At 51.0% G+C, this 26,650-nt stretch overlaps 1 protein-coding gene across 2 annotated transcripts in view; it reads right to left on the bottom strand.

The window, feature by feature from the left end:
• Nucleotides 1–26,650, bottom strand: part of zzef1 (zinc finger, ZZ-type with EF hand domain 1) — a 45,010-nt gene that overhangs the window by 5,615 nt on the left and 12,745 nt on the right. The window contains exons 19-52 of one of the 2 annotated variants that reach the window (XM_035434434.1): nt 25,366–25,528; nt 25,096–25,217; nt 24,804–24,926; nt 23,211–23,380; nt 22,977–23,058; nt 22,650–22,851; nt 21,118–21,260; nt 20,569–20,809; nt 20,199–20,278; nt 19,941–20,031; nt 18,844–19,387; nt 18,102–18,266; nt 17,520–17,639; nt 15,993–16,154; nt 15,499–15,628; nt 14,436–14,574; nt 13,282–13,447; nt 12,909–13,171; nt 12,250–12,458; nt 11,901–12,081; nt 11,527–11,699; nt 11,171–11,448; nt 10,887–11,061; nt 10,228–10,360; nt 9,879–10,111; nt 8,720–9,040; nt 7,839–7,939; nt 7,517–7,652; nt 6,069–6,428; nt 4,350–4,493; nt 3,852–4,020; nt 3,221–3,319; nt 2,305–2,470; nt 1,655–1,805 (exon numbers count right to left, since the gene is read on the bottom strand). In XM_035434434.1, coding sequence (XP_035290325.1) covers nt 1,655–1,805; nt 2,305–2,470; nt 3,221–3,319; nt 3,852–4,020; nt 4,350–4,493; nt 6,069–6,428; nt 7,517–7,652; nt 7,839–7,939; nt 8,720–9,040; nt 9,879–10,111; nt 10,228–10,360; nt 10,887–11,061; nt 11,171–11,448; nt 11,527–11,699; nt 11,901–12,081; nt 12,250–12,458; nt 12,909–13,171; nt 13,282–13,447; nt 14,436–14,574; nt 15,499–15,628; nt 15,993–16,154; nt 17,520–17,639; nt 18,102–18,266; nt 18,844–19,387; nt 19,941–20,031; nt 20,199–20,278; nt 20,569–20,809; nt 21,118–21,260; nt 22,650–22,851; nt 22,977–23,058; nt 23,211–23,380; nt 24,804–24,926; nt 25,096–25,217; nt 25,366–25,528 — 6,135 coding nt within the window. The remainder of the gene's footprint in view (nt 1–1,654; nt 1,806–2,304; nt 2,471–3,220; nt 3,320–3,851; nt 4,021–4,349; nt 4,494–6,068; nt 6,429–7,516; nt 7,653–7,838; nt 7,940–8,719; nt 9,041–9,878; nt 10,112–10,227; nt 10,361–10,886; nt 11,062–11,170; nt 11,449–11,526; nt 11,700–11,900; nt 12,082–12,249; nt 12,459–12,908; nt 13,172–13,281; nt 13,448–14,435; nt 14,575–15,498; nt 15,629–15,992; nt 16,155–17,519; nt 17,640–18,101; nt 18,267–18,843; nt 19,388–19,940; nt 20,032–20,198; nt 20,279–20,568; nt 20,810–21,117; nt 21,261–22,649; nt 22,852–22,976; nt 23,059–23,210; nt 23,381–24,803; nt 24,927–25,095; nt 25,218–25,365; nt 25,529–26,650) is intronic. The other variant, XM_035434435.1, reaches the window with a different exon arrangement.

The raw sequence follows: 26,650 nt of genomic DNA, 5'->3' as shown, positions 1-26,650 counted from the left end.
AAGGACTACAGATGCCAACTGGTAAAAAGTACTTCATTAACCACACACAAATACACACATTTACACAGCTGTACAAACACCCATACACAGCAGACACACAAACACACAGTTGTACAGTTGTACACAAGACAAAAACAGTACAAACAGCCACACCGACCCGCCCACCCATCCATCTACACACGCAGCCACAAGCATCCACACATGCACACTCACGCACATGCGCACACACGCACGCAGACATGCACACACGCACACACACACACTCACCCACACACACACACAGACTGCCAGCACTTCACTCAAACCCCTTTCATTAAAAGGCTCCTGCACTCAGGCTGTTTGTCGGAGGGATGGGGTGGGCGGGCTCTTCTTCCTGCGCAGTGAATTATTAATGCGACAGCTCGCTCTGCGCTCGCAGATGCCTGGAGACCCGGGGGGGGGTACACCGGTGGGCCGGGATCCCCGCGAAAAAGAGGCCCCGTCGCCGACAGCCCCGCGGGCCCAGAGGAGCGCGTAGCGCGTAGCGCGTCAGCTGACTATCGACAGCGCCTTTTACGCCCAGGCACACTTCCCTTCGCTCTCAGAAAACGCTCACGGACGTACGCCGGCCTCTCCAAGGCAAGCGGGATTCTTTTCTGCCCGGTTCGGTCACGCCACCGACGGTGTCTATAGAGGTGAAATACGCCCCCTGAACGAATGATGGGTCTCAACGCGTTTCTACTTCTCAGGGATTTGCCTGATGAGGAGAAATGGCACCTGGATTTGTGCTACGGAGTGTAGCAGTGAAATGAAGCCAGGGCCACTGAAAGGATGTGGACTGCATTATTTTCTTGGATCAGTAGTAACAGTAAAATGAGGGGATTATGGGACTGGGTTTCAGTTGAGTGAACCAGGCAAATTAGACTTGCAAAAGGGAACTTTGGGTTCTGAAGAGGCCAGTTCCTAAAATCTTCTGTAAAAAAAGAGGCTGTTTGAAAAGCTTCCTATTCAGGAACACACGTGTACAAATGCACACACATTCAAACACACTCACACACGCACTAAAACACACATACAAATACACACATACACCCATGCACGCACACACAAACACACACACATTTTCATATTTAAGAAAAAATGAGAGAGCGGCAGTTGAGTGTCTGTCTGCAAAGTAATAATAATTAAACCTTAAAGCCTCTTTCACAGTGTTCATGCAGGAGATGAGAAAAGGCTCCACTCAAAGCTCCATCAGCAGAGCCTCCAGTGAAGCTTGTCCTGACTCATTTTCATGCACCAGTGAAGGTGGGACTGCAGTATGACAGCAAAATGAATATGTTGTGCGAGTCACTGCTCCATTTTGTGGGTGTTGCTCAATACCGGTGTGTGAGTCACCCCTCAGTCTCTGAGGCCTATGGGGGGGGAGTGCTGTACAGCGGAAAGGCTTTGCATCGAAAAAGATACTAAAACTGTATTTCTCTCACTTTTTTGGAGTCCTCAGGCAGAAAACTACATTTCCCAGAAGGCAATGAGACATAATTCATGTCAAAAGTTTTCACCCGCCTGACATGGCGACAACCCCTGTCATTCGTGCAAGGCGAAGGGGGGGGGTGTGGTTGGCAGGGGGCGGTACTACCCCTGCTGTTAGAGGCAAGGCAGGGGAGGCTGTACTCACGATGGCCTTGGTCTCGGCGATGAAGAAGAGCTCAGTGAGGGCACGGTGAAGGGGCAGCAGCACGGTGATGCTGGTGGGGTCCTGGCTCAGGCCGCTCTCCATCGTGCTGAAGAGGTGCCACAGGGGGCGGAGCAAGGTGAGGTCACAGCCGCTGCTCGGGAAACGGTGGGGGGCGGGGAAGAGGACAAAGACAAGGTCAGGCGGCACGGAAAACATGCAAATCCCCGTCAGGAAGAGAGTCCCTGCCTCCGCCTCCACTGCTGCACGGGACGCTGCGCCTGCCAGCTCCATGCAAAACCTGTGGAAATCCTGCCGCGGCGGCTAGTGCCGCCCTCTGCACAGCCTCCTTCCAGAACCATCCATTACATCCATCCAGTAACACTCTGACCCTTTCATCCAAACACCCCCGACTGGCATGGATATTCACAATAATGCGATTATACAGACAATCCCGATTCGGCAATCAGAAAATTGACCCTGACATGGAAAACGATACACTTTTGTAATGCAAAACCATGCTTTCTGCAGGTATCCTGCATATAAAATGCAGGCACTAGGTCTCAGAGATAGAATTGTAAGTCCTAATGATATTCAGGTGTGCTATACGGTCGATACAGGAAGCTGAAATGAGCTCTTTGCCCGAGCGTTACCATTGGGTGGGGCACTGCAGGATCCGCAGCAGCAAGTGGATGGCCTTCAGACGCTGGTTTCCTGTCTGGCGGCAGGCCACGCCCACCTGCCACTCCCAGATGTCGGACAGCGGCAGGTGGCCCAGGGTGTGGTCGTCGGACAGCATCTGCTTCAGGATCTCGAAGCCTGTCGGGAGGAGAACGCGCGAGCGGTCACCGGACAGCGACCGCAAGAAGAACAGACGAGAGCTAGAGTTCTCTCTTGGGGCGACCGTTCCTGTCGAACCCGCGAGGTCGAGCCGAGCGCGCGAGGGCGAGCGGCGGCTCGGTCTTAAGCGAGCGGGAAACGCTGAGAATAGCCCGACCCGAAACCTCATTAATGTTTCAGGCTTTTTAAAATTTATTTTTTTTTAGCTCGCGTCGAGCGAAGAGATTAAAGCTTGACTGCATTCAGTGAAAAACGCTAAGCGCTCCAGGCAGGTCGGGGTTCCGCAGCTGTTACCCCAAAACGGTGCGGGCGATCAATCAGAGCCTCATCAGGCGTGTACCTCCACAGGGGAAAGGTCACCCGACAACACAGCGCTCCAAGCGGACGCACTGAGCGCGCTCAGATCACAAATGAAGATTAATGACCGTAATAGACTGAACCCGGAACGCGGGCACTGTGTTTATTATTAGGTGCAGTGTCAAAGAAATTGCCCTGCCAGTTTGACGAACAAAACAAAGCTTCTGACAGTAAAGGAATGCAGAACTAACCTAAGCTGCAACAGTGAATGGACTGAATGGACAGTGACGGACTGAAATCCCACATCAATCTGATTTCTCCGGTGACAGTGTAATATGAATGGGATTTGGAGAATCCCTATATCAGTGCTACTTCCACCAAGGTCGCTGTAATGAAATGATAACAAGTGCAAAAAGGACAGGGACCACAAACCTGTCTGGAACCTTCCCCGGTGGCCGCCGGTCACGGTGAATTTATATCCCCACTCAGTGTTGCTCATGTCGGAAATGAACCGGTAATGGAGGGTGTCCCCTGTAAAAAAACAGGACAAAACCAGTCACACGATATGATGCACACGCACCCGGAGTGATTACATTCCATTCTAAGGCTGATGAGAAACTCCTCAAAGATCCTGACCCAGCACAGAGCACATCATCCTCTCTAATATTATACACACAGAGGCGCCAGTAATCCGTCTGGAGATATCAATGCAAATGGAAATACACAGGGAAGTCATTCTATTTTTAATGAAGCCAATGGAGAGGGAAGTCCCAGCGTAAATAAAAATGGATACACAGTGTCCTCCAAAAGGAAGGACGCAACACAAAAACAGCGGTTCCCGTAAAACGGTTAAAAAGAAAACACGCATGTAAAAACCATGAAATAAAAGCTAATCGTACTTTCGTCTCATTCATCTTTTGATCTCAAATCCAAATGCTTCAAACGTTTTCCGAAACTAAAAAATGTCCCTCTGTGGTTACCGTACTGTTTCGAGGGCAGTGTGACCCTTCCGGTAAACGGCGTGACCGCGGGGGTCTGGGGAGGGCCTGTAGGAGAACCTCACCGGGGATTTCGAAGTCGGTCCACTTCTGGGGCGAGCCGCTGAAGTTGTGCTGGTCCTGCAGGAAGTCGCCGCTGCTGGCCATCTGGAGCTCGTCGCACCCCTCCTCCGTGTAGCAGCGCGAGTCGAACTTCACCGACAGGTATATGGCGCCCGGGATGTGCACTTTGTCCTGAACCAGAGATCGAGAGAGTCGTCATTGCGTTCGGTCAACAGTTAGAAACAAAATGCAGGACTCCAGATCCGGGGCTAATGTGAGCCGTTCCAGGTCTTACCGAAAACCAGGTTAGTGCATCATCGACTTCTGCTCAGTACCCTGCAGGTTCGACTAAAACCTAGAGCGGCTCATACTGATATGCACTGCGAATGCCATTTCCATCCCTAAACAAGCTAACTGTCCTCAACCAGAGTTTATAAATGTAATAACGAATGTTCTGTGCTAAGACTAGCTCTCATGGTGTTGTGACGGCTCATAAAGGACACGACAGCGGGCAGTTGTACCTCGAAGGTGGTGTTGTTGTCGTACGGGTGCTTGGACTCCCTGACCTGCACGGCCATGCCGGGCTCCTCCATGAACTGGCAGGCTGTGAGAGAGAGGCTTCCCAGCATGCTCTCGCTGCAGCCCTTCAGCACCTTCTGCAGGATCTGAACACGAGGGTAGAGCAGAGCTTAGAGCCTCAAACAACCACACACAGCAGAGCTTAGGGCCTCACAAACACCCACACACAGCAGAGCTCAGGGCCTCACAAACACCCACACACAACAGAGCTTAGAGCCTCACAAACACCCACACACAGCAGAGCTTTATGCCTCACACACACCCACACACAGCAGAGCTCAGGGCCTCACAAACACACAGCACAGAAGAGCTTAGAGCCTCACAAACACCTACACACAGCAGAGCTTAGAGCCTCACAAACACCCACACACAGCAGAGCTTAGAGTCTCACAAACACACACACACAGCAGAGCTTAGAGCCTCACAAATACCCACACACAGCAGAGCTTACGGCCTCACAAACACCCACACACAGCAGAGCTCAGGGCCTCACAAACACCCACACACGGCAGAGCTTAGAGTCTCACAAACACCCACACACAGCACAGCTTTAGGCCTCACAAACACCCACATACAGCAGAGCTTAGAGCCTCACAAACACCCACACACAGCAGAGCTTAGAGCCTCACAAACACCCACACACAGCAGAGCTTAGAGCCTCACAAACACCCACACACAGCACAGCAGAGCTTAGAGCCTCACAAACACCCACACACAGCACAGCACAGCTTAGAGCCTCACAAACACCCACACACAGCAGAGCTCAGGGCCTCACAAACACCCACACACAGCACAGCACAGCTTAGGGCCTGACAAACACCCACACACAGCAAAGCTCAGGTCCTCACAAACACCCACACACAGCAAAGCTCAGGTCCTCACAAACACCCACACACAGCAAAGCTCAGGTCCTCACAAACACCCACACACAGCAAAGCTCAAGTCCTCACAAACACCCACACACAGCAGAGCTCAGGGCCTCACAAACACCCACACACAGCAAAGCTCAGGTCCTCACAAACACCCACACACAGCAAAGCTCAAGTCCTCACAAACACCCACACACAGCAGAGCTCAGGGCCTCACAAACACCCACACACAGCAGAGCTTTAGGCCTCACAAACACCCACACACAGCAGAGCTCAGGGCCTCACAAACACCCACACACAGCAGAGCTTTAGGCCTCACAAACTCCCACACACAGCAGAGCTCAGGGCCTCACAAACACCCACACACAGCAGAGCTTTAGGCCTCACAAACACCCACACACAGCAGAGCTCAGGGCCTCACAAACACCCACACACAGCAGAGCTCAGGTCCTCACAAACACCCACACACAGCAGAGCTCAGGGCCTCACAAACACCCACACACAGCAGAGCTCAGGGCCTCACAAACACCCACACACAGCAGAGCTCAGGTCCTCACAAACACCCACGCACAGCAGAATCTGCACACCAAATTCCCCACATCAGGACAGAAAAGTTCAGAGCAAGTGACTTATGATCTATTCTGATGACTTTTGGCATTCTGAAATATTAAGCACCAAGCAAGCAAGGAAAGGAAAGGAAAACCAAGGCCTGACAAACGTAGCTAAGAAACACCAAGCGACGCCAAGCGACGCTTAGGGCCCGGGACGGGACGGGCTGGTTCGGCGGCCCACCTTCTCCCACATGTGCTTCTCCTCCAGCTGCATGAGCATGTCCAGGATGTAGGCCATGTGGGACGCCCCGCTCAGCTCCAGCGCCTCCTCGCTCATGGCGGCGCCGCTGGGCCACTCGGCCAGCAGGGAGGCCAGCACGTGGCGGGCGTACAGGATGCCGATGGCCTCGTTCACCTTGAACAGGTACTGGCGCACCGCCTTGTTGCTGCGGGCGTCCAGCTCCTTGTGCAGCAGGGCCGAGCTCTTGGTGCGCCGCTGCTTGGCGTAGCTCAGCTGCAGGTCGCTCTCCGTGTTGGTGATCAGCTTCTGCGTCACCATGTTGGTCTCCTCCGTGGCCTTCTCACAGCGGCTCGGCTTGGACTGCAGAGGACACAGAGCAGCTAGGGCTAGCCTCTCACAGGGTACAGAGCCTTAGAAAGGGCAGCTAGGGCTAGCCTCTCACAGGACACAGAGTCTTAGAAAAGGCAGCTAGGGCTAGCCTATCACAGGGTACAGAGCCTTAGACAGGGCAGCTAGGGCTAGCCTATCACAGGGTACAGAGCCTTAGACAGGGCAGCTAGGGCTAGCCTCTCACAGGGTACAGAGCCTTAGAAAGGGCAGCTAGGGCTAGCCACTCACAGGGTACAGAGCCTTAGAAAGGGCAGCTAGGGCTAGCCTCTCACAGGACACAGAGTCTTAGAAAAGGCAGCTAGGGCTAGCCTCTCACAGGGTACAGAGCCTTAGAAAGGGTAGCTAGGGCTAGCCTCTCACAGGGTACAGGGTTAGAAAGGGCAGCTAGGGCTAGCCTCTCACAGGGTACAGAGTCTTATAAAGGGCAGCTAGGGCTAGCCTCTCACAAGGTACAGAGTCTTATAAAGGGCAGCTAGGGCTAGCCTCCCACAGGCTACAGAGCCTTAGAAAGGGCAGCTAGGGCTAGTCTCTCAGGGTACAGAGTCTTATAAAGGGCAGCTAGGGCTAGTCTCCCACAGGGTACAGAGTCTTATAAAGGGCAGCTAGGGCTAGTCTCCCACAGGGTACAGAGTCTTATAAAGGGCAGCTAGGGCTAGTCTCCCACAGGGTACAGAGTCTTATAAAGGGCAGCTAGGGCTAGTCTCTCAGGGTACAGAGTCTTAGAAAAGGGCAGCTAGGGCTAGTCTCCCACAGGGTACAGAGTCTTAGAAAGGGCAGCTAGGGCCAGTCTCCCTGTAATCAGTAAACTGTAATTTAACAGGCATATCTAACTGGAGCTTCAGAACAACAGTAAAATAAAAATAAATGAATAAAACCCAAGTACAAATCACAAACCAAGAAAATATCACATACTACACAAAGTTAATTGCCCTTTAAAAAACGATGGCGCTTTTGAAGCGTCCTGAAGCAACCAACCGCTGCATTAATACAAGTAGCCACCGGACAGGCCCTGAAACCATGCAAAGACCCTGGATAAGGGGAACGGCTCATAGGCTCACCACGCAGGGCATGACGATCATGTCCGTGTCCACGGCCTTGGCGCTCCTCTCCCCCGAGCGCGCCCGCTTGGACGGCTGCCACTTCTGTGCCAGCGTGCGGATGGTCTCGTCCGTTTTGATCACGTCCCCGTCGAACCTGCGGGAGGGGCGAGGCGGGGGGAAGGCAGCGCTTCAGACATCTTTTTGAGGTTGGAAAATCACTGGTGGGAGCTGAGCCTCCTGCTGCAGGTGAAAAGTTTCCCACAGCTAGGCTACGCTATGCTAGGCTACTGCACGTGGGTACAGCGTTAGAATGGATTTGCGCCATCATACGCTCTCTCACCTCTTCTGAACCTCCAGGAAGAAAGAGTCTGTCCTCTTCATCTGCAGCTCGTACATGGCTCGAAGGATGTGCAGGGGGGCGTTAAGGGCATCATGGGTAATCTGCGTCAAAAAATGTGGAGATTTATAGAGCTCTGTTAAACATTAATGTCCATAAAGAATCCGATGTTTATGAGGAAGTGGGCTGGATAAAGGCTTCGCTAGAACTTTCCCAAACTTTTCATCACCTCTCTTCAGAATTAAAGATTTATAATTGCAATTTTGAGAGCAAATTGCTTTTCCTTGTACCTGCGAAGCAAGAAACTGTAGTTTAAGTGTGCAATTTATCAATGTAATAGGAAGTTCTGCACACTATTAGACTTCATAGTAATATTAACAAGGACTGGAGTCAGTTTCATTGCAGTCAGTTGAGTAAATAAAAAAAAATTCAAATCATGAAAAATCTTCATAATGTTCTACGGTTTTTAGAAGGATTTTATCTATGAATTAACATAGAAATTATGCAGGTCAGGGGGTCCAAGCACCCTTACGACAACAACACCACCTTCGAGGTACAACTGCCCGCTGTCGTGTCCTTTATGAGCCGCCACAACACTATGAGAGCTAGTCTGAGCACAAAACATTCGTTATTTACATTTATAAGCTCTATGTGAGGATAGTTAGCTTGTTTAGGGATGGAAATGGCATTCCCAACATGTGTCAGTTTGAGCCGCTCCAGGTTTTAGTAGAACCAGTGTTGTCCTGAGTGGAAGTCGATGATACACTAGCCTGTTTTTGGTAAGATCTGGAATGGCTCATATTGCTCTGGATATGGAGTCCTGTATTTAGGTTATAACTGAGACCGAAATCATTTCCACTGAAATTCACGCAAGATGGACTGACCTGGAAGCAGATCTTGGTCTCCTCGTCCAGCCCCTCTAGGGGGTCGGGCCTGTTGGGGTCCAGGTCGTCTGCGCAGCAGCTGGAGTGGTCCGAGTCCTGCTCCTTCTCCTGCTCCTGCTCGCGGTCCTCCGGCTCCGTGTCCACCTCCTCCGCCATGGAGTTGATCTCCTTCTTGGAGGAGTAGAGCATGATGGACAGGATCTCCAGGTCTCGGAGGAGCCACATCTTGCTGAAGCCCGTTCCTTTGCTGCACTTCCTCACCAGCAGCTGGATCAGGCCGGACTGCTGAATAGCCGTCTGGGCCTCCTCCACCCCATGTTTCTGAGAAACCAGCACAAAACAATACAATACACTACAATGTAATACAATACGCAATACTACACCATACAATACAATACAATACAATAAGCACATCTCCACACCAGCACCCCAGAGTTCTTTACTCCAAATTGAAAGTGATAGCAAAAATCAGCTATAATTGCATTTTCCTAAAACGCTGAAACAAGAATAACAGATGTGCCTGTTTAAGTGAACGTGATTTAAAACTGCCAATGGCTACTGGACCCCTGAATATGACTGGGAATAGAAGTTATAGAGTAGCTAAAAGCTCTTCCTTCTCAAGGCCAGCGAGCTATCACCAAGGAGTCAGAGTTAACTGAGCTCAGAGTGCGGTCTGAAGCACTGAAGCATAAGCTCTATTCAAACCCAGCAAATCCAAAGGGCCAGGGTCAAAGATGCTCAGAGACCATCAGCTCAAACAAGCCGATAAGATCCAAGCGCACCTTTATTTGCACTTATATTCCCCCTCTGCCTTTCTTTCAATGTCATTTCAGTACCTGTGAGTTCAGAGAAGATGTTCTTTGAAAAGAAGAACGGAATATGACAGCTGGGAGCTGGAGAAGGGAGACTTGAATGAAAGGATTATGGCCATCTTTCTTTACATTCTGGAGCAGGAACATCAATGCTACACAAACTCCTTAATATGTGAGGGTGAACGGCCAACTGACCCAACCGACAAAAGTGACCTTCAATAAAACAGGCCAACTGAAACCCTAAACGGCCCCATCACTAAACACCGAACACCATCTATATCACGCATAAAAAAGACAGTAGCGTGGTATGAAGCATAGGGTGAGCACTAAGGGGAGCGAGGCGTCACCTTGAGGGTGTTGTAGAGGCCTTTGAGGGCGAGCGAGAGCACCCAGGTGGCCTCCACGGCGTCGGCGGCGCTGCCGTCCAGCCCGCTCTGCAGCAGCTGGCTGCTGATGGAGGTGAAGTTCTGCAGGTAGCGCGTCAGGTGGGGCTGGTCCGGCGCCTGGCCCGACGCCTGGCTCTCCGCCGGGGCGGTAGGGGAGGCGTGGTCCAGAGGCTGCACCAGCTGGTAGTCCTTCACTGTGGGGGGGAAGGGGGACAGAGAACACAGGGGTTTGGTAAACGCCAACGAAGAAGAAACGGCGGCAGTTTGACGGCGGCGTGTGACTTCGTCGCCGTGGCGCCAGGGGACTCACCCGTCCTTCTCTTGCGGGTCTTGACGTCGACCACGGCGGCCCGGTTCTTCTCGGTGAAGTGCTTCAGCAGGATCATGCTGTGCCGCTCGTTGGCGTTGTCGATGAAGATGGCGTGGGTGCCCATGCACAGCACCTGGAGGGGGGAAAGTAACAGAAGGAGGGAGAGAGAGGGAGAGAGACGAAAAGAGGGGATACAGTGAGAAATGTGCAAACAGGGAGGAGAAATGGCATTCTCCACTAGCCTACCAGTCTCTCTGGTCCACAAAGGCATTCGTTTTGACTGGCGACTCAAAATGGAGACTGGAGACTCTACTACATAAGTGCGAAGCAGCGGTTAGGAGACTGGGTTTGGTTTCAGAAGGTCACTGCTTTGAATGAAAACGCTGTTATTGTACCCTTGAATGAAGTGACCTCCTTGCTTCAGCAGATATTCATCCGCATGGATGAATAATGGGCATCAATAAACACAGAACGTAATCCACCTCAGATAAGGAAGCCTGCTTAGAAAATAAATAGCACCGTTTGCTGATACGGTTTCGCTTTTTGGGGAGGTCATCGTTTGAAAAGACCACAGATGAAAATAAATGGCCAACACTGCGCGAGAAGAAGAAGAAGAAGGAGAAGAAGAAGAAGGAAAGAGAGCGGCGGGTGGCGAGTACCTCGGGGAAGCCCACGAGCACCAGCAGGGTGAAGAGGTTGGTGCGCTTGAGCTGGCGCGGAAGCTGCCGGATGCAGTGGTCGGTGAAAGCGGCGATGACCGGGCACCACTGCGGGCAGGCGTTCAGGTCCTGCAGGATGTCCGCCACCGAGCACGCCCAGTCCAGTCCGATGCGGCTGCGGGCGCAAACGGGCAGAGTCAGGACCCGCCGTCCGCCATTACATAACCATTACATCATCGGAGACCTCCGGGAGACCTCCTCCCACGGGGGGAGAGACCGCTCACCTGTCCAGGCACACGGCCCCCAGGCTGAACAGCAGCTGGGTGGTCTTCCAGCCCGGCGTGTCGGCGGCGCCGTCGCCCAGCGCCAGGAGGACGTACTTGTCGGCGAGGGCCTCGGTGACGGCGGCGTCGGCGGCCGCCGGCGAGATGCGAAGCAGCAGCTGGCCCAGGAGCCCCAGGGTCAGGTGGTAGGCCTCGTTCAGGCAGCCGGCGTTGGAGATGACCACGCGGAAGAGCAGCGGCAGGATGGGGCTCAGGCTGCACAGCGGGATGATGCAGCCCTGCCGACGCCAAGGGGTCAAAGGTCAGACACGGGGTTTCAGAGACGGTGGTGGAGAGCGGCGTGGCGATCATCTTACCGGTTTGGCCGGAGGTAACATGGCGGCCAGCAGTCCCAGAATCCTCTCTCGGGAGCACTCGGCGAACACGTGCTCCTGGATGGGCACCCTGGCGGTCTTCTCGTTGGCTTCTTTGGAAACGTCCGGGTTCTCAGACGCTGGCGTGACCGCCGTCTCTGCACTGCACTCAGAGCCTACAGGGGGTCACAAACCGCCGCACTTAAACCCCTCAGGCATAAACACCCTACAGACGCCTCACCAAGGGTGATGATTTACACCAGCTTTTTACGAAACATTAGCTCTGATACGAATGCAGTTTAAGGTTTATCACCGAAATGTCAAAAGCAATTTTAGCATCTACAGTAAAGCAGAGTGCTCTGGAAGGCCCACTGTACCTCTGACCACGGGGGAGAGGGTGTCCTCGCTGGACACGGACGGCGTCTGGCTGAGGCTGGTGGAGTCCAGGGTGTCCTGGGATATGAGCCTCTTCTTGGCCTCCTCTTCGCTGGAGCCCTCCGCAGCCGAGGGGCCTTCGGGCTCCCCCGCCGATTCCCGCTCCTGGACCTGATCCTTCACCTTCAACAAACAGGGAGAAACAGCATTGAATACAGACACCGGCTAGCCATCCGGCCCAGCCTCCTGCTCTACACATGCTGTTCAGTCTGAGCCCTGCCTGTGAGCATGAGCAAGCACAGGCTGCTGGACTCAGACTGCTGAATGGCGTTTGTTCAGGGAGGAAATGACCTGGAGGCGCAAAGAGGCTTTGGTGGGGGGGCCGGTCACCTTGTCCCTGGGGGGCGGCGGGGAGCAGACGGCGGCGGTGCTGCCGGGCAGGGAGGAGGTGTCGGTGGTGCTCAGCTCCTGGCTGGACTCCGGGCTCCCCGGACACAGCTCGCTCTCCGAGGCCGACTCGTTGGGCGAGAGCAGGGACAGCAGGGCCGACGCCCTCAGACCTGCCGGCAAACAGGAGGTTAAACATGGACCGGAACTGAGGCACACTGAAGCTGAGGAAGACTGAAGCAGAGGAAGACTAAAACTGACAAAGGCTGAAGCAGAGGCAGACTGAAGCTGATGCAGACTGACAATGACAAAGACTGAAGCAGAGGAAGACTGAAGCTGATGCAGACTGACACTGACAAAGACTGAAGTTGACAAAGACTAAAGATAAAGAACACCGAAACTGAGGAAGACTGAACCTGAGAAAGACTGAAGCTAAAGAACACTTAAGTTGAGACAGCATGATGGAATGCGGAAGCATAAGGAGATTGAAACTAAAAAAAGCTGAAGCCGAGGGAAACAGAACCTGCTTAAATTCCCACGATGGCACACAGCAGTACAGTAGCGATGTAAATACGCGGTAAATAGCACCCTTTGGCTCCAGAAAGGGCCGGACTGGTGCCCACCTTTGCCCGTTTGCCCCTTGAGCAGGCAGTCGGCGATGAGCTCGGAGCAGCGGGTCTGCAAGGCCATGGCCTTGGCCAGCGTGCCGGAGTCCAAGGCCTCCCCCTCCAGCTCCTTCTCGCTGGTCAGGTCGGAGGTGTAGAGCGCCAGCGTGGCGAACAGCAGCCACGAGTAGTTGTGGATGTAGGGCTGGATCAGCCGGTGGCGATCGCTGATGCGGATGGTCACCATGGGATACACCGTGATGCGGTGGGTGGGCAGGTGGCTAAAGGGCCAAGGAGAAAACACGACAGGTTATTTTCAACGATTCCAAAAGTCCCCGGATTGACCTCATGTGTCCCGCTCCACTCCCTCACACCACAATGGGGGACCCACCTGTCCGGGTACTTCTTGGCGTTGTAGCAGCCGAAGCAGAGGTCGAAGTCCTCGCACACGTTGCAGTTGATCCTGCTCCCCACGATGAGGCCCTGGCAGTGGTCGCAGGCGTACTCCATGTTGACCATCTCGTGGTCGTCCTCGTGGCCCTCCGGTTTGGCTCCGCCTGCGACGGATGGAGAGAACGCCCCTTCAGCGACGCGCGTGGGCAACACGGTCACCACCACGTAAAAGGTGGTGCAGGGTCACGCTAAAAGCCAGTCGAGTGCAAACCAAAAGGCACTTCAGCTTAGGGCTGGGGGATGTACCGCAATGATGATTATTGAATGCAATACCGGTTGTCGCCATTGTGTTTACATTACATTACATTACAGGCATTTAGCAGACGCTCTTATCCAGAGCGACTTACACAACTTTTTACATAGCATTTTACATTGTATCCATTTATATAGCTGGATATATACTGAAGCAATTTCGGTTAAGTACCTTGCTCAAGGGTACAACGGCAGTGCCCTACCCGGGAATCGAACCTGTGACCTTTCGGTTACAAGCCCAGTTCCTTACCCACTGTGCTACACTCAGTCCTCCATTGTGTGGTGTATTGCCTTTCTTTTCCTCTTTTTCTCTTTAATTATACCTGATGCGCTTGTGAACAACCACGCTTCGAAGGCTGCATGACGTGCTTCCGGACAAAAACGTCACCACGGTTATCTAGTGGGTGACCATAACACGGCCAATCAGCAGCTTCCATGTGATTGGCAAAAACACATCACAAGATCTAACGGAAGCTGGCACGGCTGATTGGCTGTCTTATCAACACCCAATCGATAGCAGTTATGTTTTTTTTTTCTCTCCAGAAGCATTTCTGAAGCCTCTGAAGCGTGGTTGTCTACAAGCGCATCACATACAGTTAAAGAGTAAAAGAGGAAAAGAAGCCAATACACCACACGGTGGAGAAGACCGTTACTGCATTGGATCATTTTCATTGCGCTATATAGTCCAGCCCAGCTTTGGCTCCGTCTCGGCCTTACGAATGCGGATAAGGGACTGAATGGAAGTTCAGACTGGAGAGGGAAACAGAGCAGATGGAGGCCGGCTGGCTGGGGGCCAGGGCCCGTTGGCTCAGTGTGTCGGGGGGGTTGGGGGGGGCTCACTCAGGAAGCAGGTCTTGCACAGGTCCATGTCGGTGCACTGCAGGCAGCGGTACCGGTACCAGGGGGCGATCCGCTCGCAGCCGTCGCACGAGATCTCCACGTTCAGCAGGTCGCAGTAGCGGGCGATGAACATGTGCATCTGCGGCAGGAACCACACTGTTAGGTCACATCCTGTGGCGTGCCTCACTGAGGTTAAAGTTCAGTTGTGAGGGTTATGGTACGGGAGGGCATCAATATGTGGCGAACAGATGATCTACATTTTCTAGATCTAGATTTTCTACATATGTTGAGTTGGATGGTTGATCAGGAAGGTTTTATAGAGATGGGAGGGTTGGTGGGTCAAAGATTAAGCAGATGGGAATGATTGGAAACTCTTGCTCAGTGAAAGATGGAGAACTAGTGCACTAAATATGGCTCTGGATTGCAATTTTAGAAATCGTCCGTCCATCCATTATTTAACCCTCTTATCCTAGTCAGGGCCGCAGGAGGGGGAGGGCGCTGGAGGCTATCCCAGCATGCATTAGGCGACAGGCAGGAATACACCCTGGACAGGTCGCCAATCCATCACAGGGCCCACACAGCGATTTTAGGAATTGAGTAAAAATTTATTTTTAAAGGTGTCTAGTCGTCTTCATTGTTTTCACGTCAACACCAAAAGAAACCAAGGTGTATTGTCTGTGCGATTCAGAACATGAAACCATGTAGCCATGTAACTAAATGGGTGTGAAAGGTAAAAGGGTGGGGGTGACTACATTGGAGATGGACGATACACAGTGTTAATATGCTAACACCATTTTGTCTGAACCTCTACTGAAACACTACATGCTTGGACATGATTATTCTTAATTAGACTGAAAAAAGAGATGACAGGTTTATCTTATGGTTCCCGGTTTTTCAAATGCAGTTTTATTTTACGTCAAATATTCAAGTGCGATTGAACAAAATGGCTTGTTATCTTCTTATCCTTCATGATTAGGCATGTCCCATCAGGCATATTGAAATTTAATTTGAATAAATGAATGACTATCATGTCTAATAAAATGAAAGGCGACAGGGCGCTTACCTTTCTCTTGTCTTCCAGGGACGCCTGGACGATTTTGTCGTACCACTTCTCGAACATCCCGTCCTGGCACTCGTCCATCCACTCGCAGTTCCTCTCGTAGTCGGCGATCTCGTCCTCTTCGGTCCACTGACTGAGGGGCAGAGGGGGGGGTCATGGGAAAAAAAGGGTCACTGCTGTCATTCTGTGCTACAGGCCCGAGGCAGGGCATTTGGGTTTAAGTATCAAATAAAGCACGGGCATCGGTGTTGGCTAAAGTTCAGGGAAGTCACATACTTAAGCCATGGTAAGTTCCTCTTAACAAATGGACAATACATTATGTCAATCACCTGGATTTGAACATCTACAGAGCAACTATATAAAAATATATGTCACAAGTAGTGCCTATATATAACAACATTTTAGTGACATGCAATTCATACATGCATAGACAGTACACACATGCATTCACATATGTGTAACTGAGTTCACAGTGTCGTACTGGCAGTGCGAGTTACCTGATGGCGATGTCGTGGACGCTGATGTTCTCCTGAGACATGGTGAGCAGGAGGTCGGGCAGCCGGATGTCCAGGAAGAGGGACAGGTCCTGCGCCTCCCAGCTCATGTCCAGCAGGTGGAGCAGGCAGGTCTGCACACAGGACAGCGCAGGCAGCAGGGCCCTGGGGACACAGGTCACAGAGTGTATCCTTAACACTGCTGAGCAGCACCAGTCTATACCCTTAACACTGCCCAGCACCAGTCTATACCCTAAACACTGCTGAGCACCAGTCTATACCCTTAACACTGCTGAGCAGCACCAGTCTATACCCTTAACACTGCCCAGCACCAGTCTATACCCTAAACACTGCTGAGCACCAGTCTATACCCTTAACACTGCTGAGCAGCATCAGTCTATACCCTAAACACTGCTGAGCACCAGTCTATACCCTTAACACTGCTGAGCAGCATCAGTCTATACCCTTAATACAGTCCAGCACCAGTCTATACCCTTAACACTGCTGAGCAACACCAGTCTATACCCTTAACACTGCTGAGCAGCATCAGTCTATACCCTTAACACTGCTGAGCAGCATCAGTCTATACCCTTAATACAGTCCAGCACCAGTCTATACCCTTAACACTGTCCAGCAGCATCAGTCTATACTCTTAACACTTCTGAGCACCAGTCCATAGCACCATTAACACTGCTGAGTACCAGTCTGTATCCTTAACACTGCCCAGCAGCATCAGTCTATACCATCAACACTACTGAGTACCAGTCTATACCCTTAACACTGCTGAGGACCAGTCTATACCCTTAACACTGCTGAGGACCAGTCTATACCCTTAACACTGTCCAGCACCAGCCCAGACCCCTAACAATGCCCAGCACCAGTCTATACCATCAACAATGCCGAGCACCAGTCTACATCCTTAACACCATCCAGTAGTGTTGGGATAGCTGGCAACAGAAAGCAAGCCAGCGCAACGGGGATAACCAATCAGATTAAAGATCCGACAACTGTAAACTGTCCCCCATTCCAGATTTTATTTCCCCATTCCACAGTTCTGTCAAGGAGGACTTGTTAAATATTGCTCTGTTGGGATTTACCATAGTATACAAGCAAAATGCATTTAATGAACAAAGTGTGTCCAAAATGGAAGACACACCCCCAAACGACCGACTGTGGCAGGTAAAAGCGATCCCAGGCAATCTCGTAGGGGGATGTGTAGCTTCACTTTAATGCCACAGAACAGCAGTGCATACTGAACACCAGTCTGTTCCCTTAACACCACATTGTAATGCCAACAGAGAGAAGTACAGTTCTAATGGCTGCGGAAGAGCTTCAAAATAAACAAGAGATTAAATAAATGCGAGTGGAAATAAATACAGCCAATATGCAAAGTGCCGTTCAGAAATAAAATCATCATGGAATAAGAGACATAAAATGGTAAATAGGTCATTGCTTATTTACTTCATTATCTATTTCACTGCTTGATAATTCCATTTGGCCTTCCACACAGACGACGGGGCGGAGCCTTACTTCTCGTTCAGGGCGCTGAAGCCTTGGACCGCTTCCACCAGCATCAGCACGAGCTGGTGATAGGACCGGCGGACCTCCTCCCGCAGCTCCTGCCCACTGCCGGAGAGCTGGGCGAAGTAGCTTCGGAGGAGAAAAACGTTACGTAACTGCCGTTACAGAAATACACACGCCGCGTCGCTTCTAAAGCTCGTCCAATACTGCCGTTAAAAAAGGAGAACCGAGCCGTGCACAAGCAACGACAGCCAATGAACATCAAACACTGACCGTCTGCCTGCACAACAGGCCACATCTAAACCTGCATGGGATCAATCGGACCAAACTGTGCCGTAGTAATAATTATAACAATATATAATATATATTGTTATTTATATATAAATAATTGTAAATACCATTTAGGCAATCCCCTTATCAGGGACATCTTCACTGTCCTGCAGGAACAGCTCTGCATTTTTTTTAAATGTTGAATTTCACAGTGCAGAGGATAGAGAAGCTGACCCAGAAGCGCGGCGACGTGTAAAACCATCCCCCCCGCTCGGTTTTGGGACCGTGTGGGCGGCTGGCCCCGGGCCCCGGGCCCCGTACCTGGTGAAGTCCTTCTGGCAGGCCAGCAGCTCCTGCAGGAAGAGGATGCAGGGGGCCTGGAAGAGGTGCGGCGTCCCGAGGGCCCGCAGGCACTGCCGCACCATGGTCAGCGCCTCGCACACGCTGAGCGCCTGGGCCTTCTTCAAGGACAGGACCTGCAGGACGCTGCGGGACACACACACACACACACACAGGCCGATGACGTCTGAGCCCTGCGGGACGCCGCCCGGCTAAACCGGCTCCAGCTGGCGCAGGGAACCGTACACTTGTGCTATCAATGAACCCGCTCAGCGAACCAATCGTAGTGCTTTGCTATAGGGAGCACAGACTTTGATTGGTTCTGTAGAGCAGCACGTGGTGATTCCACCCGCTTTTGGAGTCATGAAGCATCATCACAACTCTCTCAACACAAATACACTGAAAGGCTCGTTTGTAAAAGCACTGCTGCTGCCTTCAGTCCATCACTGGCAGTAAGATGGCAGATTAAACAAAGCAGAGTTTATGTGAGACCATATATACTCTATCAGAGTTAAAATTACTTCTGTCTGAATAAACTTTAGACTGAGTGTTTTGCTACGCAGCCATGACTAGCCATTACATACTGAATGCCAGTGAATGCCTGTGTATTTGGTTAAAATACATTCATCCAGAGTAACCTGTGTCAGGTGCTGGGGAGGCAAAGCCCTTCTGTAAATGTTAGCCAGCGACGCTGTGTGTGGGAAGGGCAGGGGCAGGGACGTACTTGGCCTCGCCGATGGCCTGGTCCTTCATGAAATTCAGGATGTGCTTGAGGAGGGGGAACCTGTCCTTGATGGACAGGCTGAGGCGGGGCTCCTCCATGGACCGGAAGGACAGCAGGCGCAGGCGGCCCTTGCTGAAGGGGGCCTTGCGGGTGAGGGCGGGGGGCGAGGCCGGGTCCCCGGGCTGGGGCTGCAGGCTCTCCGCGGAGCCTTTGTGGGGCCCCGCGGAGAGGCTGCCGGCCGAACCCGGGTCGGACGTCGTGGAGGTCTGGGGCTGGACCCGAGAGGGGGCGTGGCCCGGCTCGGGGGCCGCGGTGTCCCCCCTGGCGTCGGCGGGGCCGGCTGCCGGGGAGCCGGGGGAGGGGCCGGTGGCCGGGGAGCTGGGGGAGGGGCTGGCCTGGAAGTCCCCTTCCGATATGGACACGGATCGCAGGAGAGGGTGAGAGGCTCCGCCCCCCTGGGCCCGCCCCGTCTCACTGTCCTGCCTCAGGACTCCGCTGGGGCTGAACCTGAACAACAGCAGGCTCTTCACAATACAGGTGTCCGCTGTGTGGAGGGAGGGAGGGAGGGAGGGAAGAAGAGAGAGAGGGGAGGGAGAGAGAGAGAGAGAGGGAAGGAGGGAGAAAGGGAGAGGGGAGGGAGGGAGGGAGAGAGAGAGAGAGAGAGGGGAGGGAGGGAGGGAGGGTTAGGGTTAGGGTTAGGGTTAGGGTTAGGGTTAGAGAGAGAGGGAGGGAGCGAGTGAGAGAGGGGAGGGAGGGAGGGAGGGAGAGGGAGAGAGGGAGGGAGAGAGAGGGCAGGAGAGGGTGAGAGAAGGAGGGAGGGAGGGAGGGAGAGGGAGAGATACGTGTTAGCAAAAGATAACAGTTTGAGAAATAAATTTAAATTAAAGAGGGAAAAGGACAGAGCGATTAGAAAGGGCAAGTTGAGAAAAATACAGAATAAAAATAAGAACTGCATCAAAATCCATCATCTTGACAGCAACTTATGCAACAAGGATGAGAAAGTATCAGTGTTTTTAAACATTTACCAATAATTATCACATTAAACGGGAGAAGAGTACACAATGGGGCCTTTTCCATGTCTGTCGAGACGAGCTTACCCAGCGACTCCATGTTCACCTCGCTCTCATCCTCCTCCTTCTCATCAGGCACATTCATCTTCCCCACCAGGTACCTCTGCTTCATCTCCAGCTGAAAACCACACCGCATGAATCATTCATATTCGTCTCAGCGGAAAACGGAATATTTAACTTCTGAATAAAAAGCAACGGTTAAAAAAAATCATCATTCCACTGTGAAAGACAATGCAAAAACTCTGAATAACGGGCCTTATCAGTTGGGCTGATGATGCAGCTTACCATCCAAGTTTTTATCCCCTCAGCAAGACTGTATAACTGCACAAGCTCTTCAGTCAGGGCTGTCTGACCTTCCTGGGCAACTGATGACAGAACAAAGAAAGAAAGAAAGAAACGCACTGAACAAGCATAAAGGCTGACATCCACAGACGTCTATCACCTCATTGTTATTCAGGAATGCCTGCTCTCTGAATTCCACCCAGCAGATACAACAAACCCTCTCATTTCCCATCTATCACTATAAAAGTAATAATGTGTGTTGCCAATCAGCTAAGCATCCCTATGATAGAACACAGTAGTTCATAGCTGAGCAACGGATCAGAATATGGGTTTGTTGGGAGAACTGGAAGATGAACGCTGAGGTGGCCAGTACCGTAGCTCCTCAGAGCGCTGTGCAGGACCGGCGTGTGGTACACCATGGCGGCCCATATGGCGTTCACCGCCTGGTCGACCTTCGACCCCCCGGCTATCTCGTTCCTGGTTGGCTGCTTCTTGCAGGCCAGCATGAGGGACTTCATGACCTCCGCCCTGCCGTCCGTGGGTGCGCCAGAGGGGTCCCAGCCGGCAAACTCCGCGAGGAAGCTCACGAAATCGTCTTTCGGACAGGATTTCCCCTGCACGATAAAAACGAGACCCCGAAACATGACATCACTGAAGCCTGAAGTCATGTAATATTTCAATTTTTGATACGACACCACCATTTCTTTTTTTTATTTAATCTTTATTTAACAAGGTTAGTCTCTTGAGATTCAGAATCTCTTTTGCGGGAGAGACCTGGTCAAGAAAGCAAACGAGGCAGAGATATACATACATGTGCAAGCATCATCTCAGTGTCTGAGTACTCCAAGCTGTACGCTGGACAGAAAGGCGATGTTGGACATGGGTCAGGTGTGGACGCACCGCTGCACTGTGAGTGCTGTACCTTAAGCGCTTCCGTGCTGGTGTCTGCAGGGTCGCTCTCCCCCCCCGCATCCCGGAGCCCGTGTCTGAACAGGGGCTTCCACAGGGGACAGGCCAGGATGTGGCTCATCTTACCGGTCGGGAGCTCTTTCACACTCCGGATTTCTGCGAAGGCCAACAAAGTGTTCTTTAGCTGCTGCGCCGAGCCATGTCAACCGCTAACACAGGCCCGATTCATCGTGAAGGTATACCATCAAAAATAAAATGTATATTGACTTCAGGGGTATCATTGTTTTGTTTTTTTTTTTAAAAAGGGAACAAAAGTACAGTGAGCTACAGATCATAATTTTAACCATATGAATGTAGTTTTAAGGCTCCTGTTCATATGCTGAAATGATCAGATCAGTCATCTCATGTGCCTTTAGCATTAGCATCGAGTCAGTAGCATATATTTCTTAACACATCCTGTGCTAAACTGCTTTGGCTTTAGCACTGTTGGCTAGTCTTTCTGTCCTGGCACGTGCAGTGCAACAAAAAGATACTTTATTCGAATGGTTATGGTCCAAGTTTTCTCCTCAAAATGTCCCAACACCTACGCACAATTTAAAGAAATGAAATTAATGCTGCAGCGTAAATGCCCCTGTCGTCCTGCTGACAAATGAGTCCATTCCGTTCCGTGATTTTTTTATTCACAGTTCTAGTTTAGCATGTATATCAAGAGTGACTGAAGCTTAAAATGCATTGACTGTGTGGAACATGGGATAGTGCTCTGGCAAGCCTGTGCCCCATCCACTGAGAATGAAATATTTACATATTCCCTGAACCCAACGACCATGCCCCAACCCAATATGCCTTCAGGTTTGCATTTCAAAATATATTGCTTGTGCTGTTGACATTGGAGAGCCCTGCTACTATGGTTACACTTACTGCTGTCTGGCCCAGCCAATGAGGTTGAGCAAATCCGGTTGTTGTTTTGAAAACGGAGCGTCTCTGTACCAACAGCAAAATGTGCGGGTGTGTGAGTGCGGTGATTAATTTGGCAATCTTCAAACTTGTGAAGAAGGATCAGACAATAAAATCCTATTCGATTCGTCCGCAGTTTGATTTCTTCTCGGTTACCCCGAGCTCAGAAAAATAGCAGCTCTCAGAGCAAAACAAAATAAAATTGCATAACATGCTTTGGTCAATGTGCTTTTAGCTCGAAGCAGAAAATCTAGGCTTTTGATCATTTGCTTAGCTATCCCAAAGGAAGGTGTTCAGTACCAAGCGTATAAATAAATTCCCACCGGTAATTCCAACCAAATTCTTTTCAACCAGAAAATAACATTACCTCTTCTTCACTGAGGCGCACCTTTTATTGCTGCGTATAGCTTTTGGGGCTATTAATGCCTCGTCTTTTTCAGTGTCGCAACATAAATTTCCGTCCAGAGGGACAATAAAGGATGTACTTTACATTTTTCACTCAACAGTTCAGTGTTAATTCGATAATTTATTCGATCCAACCACTGATCGCCCAGCTGTAGGGCCTAGGCATAGCACTGGCGGCGCGCTCACCGTGCGGAGACTTCAGGGCCATGGTCCGGGAGGCCAGGCGGCCCATCAGCCGGGACACCAGCAGCTGCAGGTCGGAGATCCAGGACACGGTGATGTCCGGCAGGCCGTACGCCGTCACGGTGAACTTGTAGCCCCACTCGTTGTTGCTGCTGTCCGAGTGGAACAGGAACTGGAGCTCGGGGCCCGCTTTGAACGTTACTTTCTGCGAATCAAAACAAACACGGAACCGCTTCACTAACAACGTTTTAATAAAATGGCCGGGCGTTGACTTTGAGTGTGGGAATCACAAAAGGAGTCTAACGGCAGACAGAAAACACTAAGTCCTACCTTTGGCCACTTCTCGGTGCCAACTTTCATATCGTAACGGACTTTTCCGCCTCTGGCATCGGTGAACTCCAAGTAGTCGTATCTAGTGAAGCCCAAAGAATGTGACAGGACTTGTGAGAACAGGAGAACAAAATGCACTTTCGCTAAACAATTAGAGGGCAACTGACCCTCACATTCAATTAAAAAATCTCCATTTTCATTTTGTTCAAATTTGCAAAACGAGAAAATATCAACCTCATTTCGGTTTCACATCTTTCGTCGAAGTCCACTTCGAAGGACGTGGCCCCCGGGCACACAAAGACAGTGGTCTCATGGCGGCTGTTCTCGTAGTTGTGAGGAGACTCCATGTTCCAGGTCCTCAGCACCACAGGCTGCTGGGGCTGCTGGCAGTTCTCCAGGTCCACCTAAGAGCCACACACAGTGATACACGGTGATTTATGGGGACACACAGTGGTACACAGTGATTTATGGGGACACACAGCCTCACAGTGACACACAGTGATTCATGGGGACACACAGCCACACAGCGGTACCCGGTGATTTATGGGGACACACAGCCACACAGTGACACACAGTGATTTACGGGGACACACTGCCACACACTGGTACACAGTAGCATATGGGGACTCAGGATCACACAAAGTGGCACAAATTGATATACAATAAAATAACAGGGCAGATACTCGCATATTGTAGGCAACAGTAACCCAGCCATACACAATGGTAGGAGAAAAACAGACATACACAAAGAACAGTTACACACCATGGCTCACGCCCACACACAACAACACACAGAGTCACACACGGTCGTATTCCCTGATATGACACAAAATGCATGGGACAGTTAGTGAAACAATGATACGCAATGACACGGAATGGAATACGCAATGAAATGCTGCCATACGATGCAAAATGCGGTGTGGCATGCAGCAACAAGCGACAATGATGAGAACCAATATTTTATTATTCAAATGTTTAACCGGGAGCTCACCGCTCCATCACTTTGCATTGGAATGACCCGGGTGCGTGTCAGCCCCTGAACGCAGAGGCCTTAGGAGCGAGTTATGACGACACAGCAGGCCAGAGTAATAAAGCTGGGGCTAACGGACGATGCCATGTATTCGATTTGGGGAACCACAGAAAATTTCATATGAATAATGAATGAATCGCTGTGCATAATCTGCAGTGACACGCGGTCACGTGCAGCGAGACCAGGCGTGTAACGGCACACAAAAATCTCGGGTCCGGTACGTACCTCGGCTTTGACTTGACGGTTCGGTACGTTTTTTCGGTACAGCAGAAAAAAAAATTAAATGCGAAATACAAAATTGCTTTTTCCACTTATCATGAAAATGTAAACAGTGGCTAACTGGCCAAAATTTCTCGCTGAACAAAAAACATGGGCATATTAACACTAGGTTGACAGGAGGAACTCGGAGTTTTGAATGTAAGTTCCGCACAAATAAAAGTTGCAAGGGTGGAATTGTTTGGTTGGGAGTGCATGCTGCACCAAACATCCCATACCAAACGGTTCAGAGCAGATAAGTGTACTGTTACACCCCCTCAGTGAGACATAACTGCCTGCAGGGCAACAGTATTCTCAATGAGACACAGCCGTATGGGGTGAAACAATCTTACAAGGGAGACACAGTCGCATGCACCAGGACTGACACAGTGAGATGCTCATATGCAACGAGACACACAATCCGTGAAACTTAGTCAAATGGCACAAAAAGAACAAAGACAGGACTAACATGCCCATACGTTACATCAAACCCTTTCCAAGCACTGATGGTCAACTACAACGCTCCTACAGGGAGTCCGTACCTTGGAGAAGATGTCTTCCGTGTCGTTGAAGACATTTTTGAGGAGTTCCACCAGTGAGGAGAAGCTTCTCAGCAGGATACAGTGAGGGATGTCCAAAGAGCACAGCTCCAACAGAAAGATGGCCTAGAAAAAGATAAGAAATGACCAACAATAAATAACAACATTCCAGCCCATTAAAAACCGTAAATATATAAATGTACTACATATGTATGTATTCATACATAACATGGCAGTTAAAAAATTTAAAAGGAAATTATGAACAGTTGATTGTAGAGGAAAGAGCGCTCAGTACCAGCTGTCTGGTAGCCATGGCCAGAATGGAGCTGCTCAGTTTCTCCACCATTTTGGCTCCGCTGCTCTCCTTGAGCAGGGACAGCAGGATGGCCTGGGTGCTGTCCAGGAAACGGTCCACGTCTGCGAGAGGAACAGGACACGGTCACGGACACAGACCCAGCCAGCGAGGGGCACGACCCCGCCTATCTACAAAGGCACGTGGGACGTTGTTCCAGACAGAGGAGAGACGGTGCGCCCCCTGGAGGACGGGAGCGGCGAGGGCACTCACACTTGAGGAGGATGTCCCTGGCCAGGTCAGCCGCGATGGTGGAGGACCCTCCTTTGAGCTGCAGGTAGCACCAGGACAGCAGGCTGCCCTGCAGGGCCCAGAACAGAGACAGCAGCACCTTCCTGCTCTGGCCGCCGCTGGCGTCCGCCATCATCACCTCGCACTGAAAGCACACAGAGGGGGCGACGGCGCCTCAGTGTGGGCGCACACGCAACAGCACGCACACGGAAAAGGCCACCGAGGAGGCCTACAGTGGCTGGAGTGGCTGCCATTCACTCTCAGTCTGGAGAGGGATTCCCTGTGGACCAGCGACCTTCATTCCTGGTCCTGGAGAGCTGCAGGGCCTGCTCGTTTTTGTTGTTACTCAGCACTTAACTGATGAATAAAAGCAGTCGAATACACAGTTAACTCCCCTCACCTGGTCTTGTGGGTCTGAATTGGTTGCTGATATTAACGCTCGAAAGGCTGCGTTTTTTTTGCTACCCATTACCGCCAAGCCTGATTTCTGTAACCACAGTGACCTCATTTCATTAAAGATTATGAAACCGTATGTCACAAAACTTTTTTTTTTTTTTTTTTTTTTTTTTTAAATGAAGGACACTGAATCAATTGCAACAGTTGCATTTCTAAATTATAGCAGTTTTGTTATATAGGCTAAGGGGAAAATGTCCTGCTACCTGGTAGGGGGGTTTTGTGAAGAAAATGGCACAAACTGCCTGTATTTCTATATTGAGTCGATTTTTTAGAATTTAAAAAACGCATTCAATTTAAATATTTAGGAAAAGCCAAGTGGGATGATTTTTTTGTATTTACAGTGTTTGAGTAATTTTCATTTTAAAGTCTGAATGCCCAATGGCGTAGCCTCTGGCCTTTCTAGTGTTAAGGCAAAAACAAAAACCAGCAGACCCTGCGGCTCTCCAGGAACGGGAACAAAGATCACTGCTGTAAACCAAAAAATGCCTTTGGGCAGTGATGGCGTCAGTGCGCACTGTCCACGAGGAGAATCCATCTTTCGGATAAGAACTTAAAGTCCTTAAAGACTTATTGTGCTCATAAAAGTTCCCATGGTATTTACTGCAGGGCATCCTGGCTAGATTCCCAGCTTGGCCGTCATAATTTGCCAGCCAATCATATTCTAGTTAATTGGCCCTATAATTTCGTCCCGCTCCACCACAGATGATGCGTGGTGAGATTTCTGGTGCCATATATCACCCGGACGGGAGCCAGAACTGGTGGCAGATATGCGGCATCTCCTCACAATGACATGAGATGGAAAGCACTATAC

This window comes from Anguilla anguilla, chromosome 9 (assembly GCF_013347855.1).
Source record: "Anguilla anguilla isolate fAngAng1 chromosome 9, fAngAng1.pri, whole genome shotgun sequence".
Taxonomy (NCBI): domain Eukaryota; kingdom Metazoa; phylum Chordata; class Actinopteri; order Anguilliformes; family Anguillidae; genus Anguilla; species Anguilla anguilla.
Note: the sequence above shows the minus strand (reverse complement) of the source record. Positions and strands in the feature narration are given on the sequence as shown.